Source organism: Octopus bimaculoides, chromosome 22, assembly GCF_001194135.2.
Source record: "Octopus bimaculoides isolate UCB-OBI-ISO-001 chromosome 22, ASM119413v2, whole genome shotgun sequence".
Taxonomy (NCBI): Eukaryota; Metazoa; Mollusca; class Cephalopoda; order Octopoda; family Octopodidae; genus Octopus; species Octopus bimaculoides.
Genome location: NC_069002.1, coordinates 3684678 through 3687896, shown reverse-complemented (window position 1 = coordinate 3687896; position 3219 = coordinate 3684678). Strand labels below are relative to the sequence as shown.

Genomic DNA, 3219 nt, shown 5'->3' with positions numbered 1-3219 from the left:
ATCATCATCATCATCATCATCATCGTTTAACGTCCGCTTTCCATGCTAGCATGGGTTGGACGATTTGACTGAGGACTGGTGAAACCGGATGGCTACACCAGGCTCCAATCTAATTTGGCAGAGTTTCTACAGCTGGATGCCCTTCCTAACGCCAACCACTCAGAGAGTGTAGTGGGTGCTTTTACGTGTCACCCGCACGAAAACGGCCCCGCTCGAAATGGTGTCTTTTATGTGCCACCCGCACAAGCCAGTCCAGGGGCACTGGCAACGATCTCACTCGAAAATCCTACGGGAGCCAGTCACCATGGTTCCATATCTCACAGTTTTGGTAGAAGAAATAAAGAGGAGAGTATATGGCTTACCTCTGCAAGATCTTCAATTGAGTAAATGTCATGATGAGGAGGGGGGCTGATCAATCCAACGCCAGGAATTGATTTCCTTGTTCTAGCAATGTCTTCTGTTACCTAGAAAAATACAAAAAAAAAAGGGGTTTTCAGATATTTTCTAAACAATAAAAAAACAAAAATGAAATCCATCATGGCTGCTGACCACCACCCCTGATCCACCTCAAAGCAAAGAAATATTCAAATTGTCTTCCTCGTCCCCCTCCCTCATCATCATTATCATCATTATCATAAACATCAGCAGTAGACATTTCCATTAAAAGGGTAAGGTGCCTCAATGTGGTACATGAGTGGCTAGAAATAACAGCCAGATCTTCTTCAATAACACCCTGTCATTTTAAAAAAGGAAGTTCACAGTGGATAGATAATGTAGTCGGAGAGACAATGCCAGATAGGATGGTCATGACTGGAATGCCTTTAATCATAGGTTCTGTTGATGAGGGTTCACTCAGAGCTAAATAGCTGTCACCACTACGATGTCTGCCACTAATACAAGTACTCCCACCACCTCTTTCTCTCTCTCTCATACACACACACACACACTCTACATGCAATATAAAATATATAAATGTGTATATATACCTTATATCCAGGTAGTTCTCCTCCTTCACCTGGTTTGGCACCCTGGGCCATTTTGATTTGGATGTCATCTGCATGGGCAAGGTATGAGCTGGTGACCCCAAAACGACCAGAGGCAACCTGGAAGAAGGATTGGTGTATATATAGATACGAATAGGTATAGAGTGAGAGAAGGGGAGGAAAAGAGAGAGAGAGAGAGAGAGATGGGAGGAGAGACAGGGTCATGCAAGAGGGAGTATCTGAAATGAGGGAGAGTGACGAATGCAAACAATGAGCAATAGAGGAAGGAGTAATGTGAGAGAGAAAATGATAGGTAGCAATAAGGTACCCCAGACAATGTATCAAGATTATCCAAAAAGATAAAATTAGTTGACAGGGAAAGAGATTGTGTTGTAGATAAGCTTAGTTGAGAGGGTTAGGAAGCATGTCTAACTGTATTAAATTAGCCAAGTAGGTTATAAAGTGTGTCTGACTCTATAAGATTAGCTGAGAGGACGATGGAGTGTGCTCTGTAAGATAAGATTACCTAAGAAACTGGTAGTGTGTCATAGAAGAGTAGATTATTTTAGAAAGAAATGTGAATACGACATTAATGTTGTATAAACCCCACCCCCCAAATTTCACAAGTAGAGGACCACAAAAGTTAATAGGATACAGGCTGTACAGTATTATCTTACCCTTAGCTCTAATTCATCATCATCATCATTTAATGTCCGCTTTCCCTGCTAGCATGGGTTGGACGATTTGACTGAGGACTGGTGAACCAGATGGCTACACCAGGCTCCAAGAGTACATAGAGGTTCCTCTCATTGGCACCAATATGCAGAATGCTGACCTGATGGTTAGGACCAGATATTGATGGAGCACTGAGATGAAGATTAGGAATTGGCTTTGAAAAAAAAAATAGTTGGTTCTTGATAGAAGAGAAATTTAAAAAAGCGAGCTACAAGAAAGGGGCACCATGAAGACAGAGCAAAACTACAGCAGTGTATTTCAAGAAAGTCTAAATTAATCACCTGTTTAATAGCCGACCTAGCATTCATCTGGTCACCTTCGTTCAGATATCTTTCTGAATTCTCTCCTCCTTCACCTGTATTAGATTTTCCTCCAATCCGATTCATAGCAATGGCCAGAGACGTATGTGCTTCATACGAGATACTGCCAAAGCTCATGGCACCTAAAATAGGAAACATCAAACATACAGTCATGGCCAAAAGTTTGGAACATTTTTTAAACAAATTAAAATTGTTAAACACACCATATTACTGTAAGTAGTAATAATGCATTGCAAATTAAATATAAGTGGGCATTTAATATAAGAATTTCTAATTTTCGACGTGTGTTCCAAACTTTTGGCCACAACTGTAGATGGAAAGAAGTTGGTTCAGTAATATTTAAGTGCAGACTCTACAAGAGTTCATTGTATGTATCAATTTCATAATTTAACATCCGTTTCTCATGCTGCCATGGATTGCATGATTTGACAGGATCCGGCAAACTGCAGGGCTGCATCATGCTCCATGTCAATTTTGGCATAGTGTCTATGATTGGATGCCCTTCCTAATATCAGCCATCTTACAGTGTGTGCCAAGTGCAGTTTTTCATGCCACTGGCACTAGTGAAGTTGTCAAGTAATGTGTGTGAGCGTACATGCATGCGTTTTCCTGGTGTTAAAACCAAGTGTTAGGTTTAAAAGAATAATTTAATCCTTCAATAATACATATATTGATAAAATATGTACCAGAATGAGGTTGATATGATAGACTGAAAGAATGCAAGTGTGTAAAACCATGGTAGAAGTTCTTGTTTTTCTTTCTCTAATACTTTACCAGTTGCAAATCGCTTCACAATACTAGCTGCGTCCTCAACTTCATCAATTGTAAGAACTGGTGAGGTCCCATATTTCAACTCCATTTGGCCCCTTAGTGTGCAATCTCGGGTGGAATTCAGGGCGGCCTCTGTAAACTTCTTATAGGAGGATTTGCTGTTGTCTTTGGCAGCATGCTAAGATAAAACACAAAAGATATGCTTCAGGGATCTCATAGATGCAAACTTTGTTATTTCTTAGTTTAGAAATAAATGTTCCGAGTTCAAACCCGAGTCAGGTATTTTGTACACATCCAGGAATAAAGACATCTGATGACAATCAAAGAACAAACCAATCATAATGTAATGTTGAAGTAAATATTGGTTTCAAATTTTGGCACAAGGCCTTGTCATTTATTTAACTTCATAC

The 3219-nt window shown here is 40.0% G+C and overlaps 1 protein-coding gene across 1 annotated transcript in view; it reads right to left on the bottom strand.

Moving 5' to 3' along the window:
* LOC106883777 (uncharacterized) overlaps nucleotides 1–3219 on the bottom strand; it is an 81871-nt gene that overhangs the window by 18637 nt on the left and 60015 nt on the right. Inside the window, 4 exon segments of the mRNA XM_052975717.1 lie at nucleotides 263–464; nucleotides 987–1103; nucleotides 2000–2160; nucleotides 2813–2987. Coding sequence (XP_052831677.1) covers nucleotides 263–464; nucleotides 987–1103; nucleotides 2000–2160; nucleotides 2813–2987 — 655 coding nt within the window.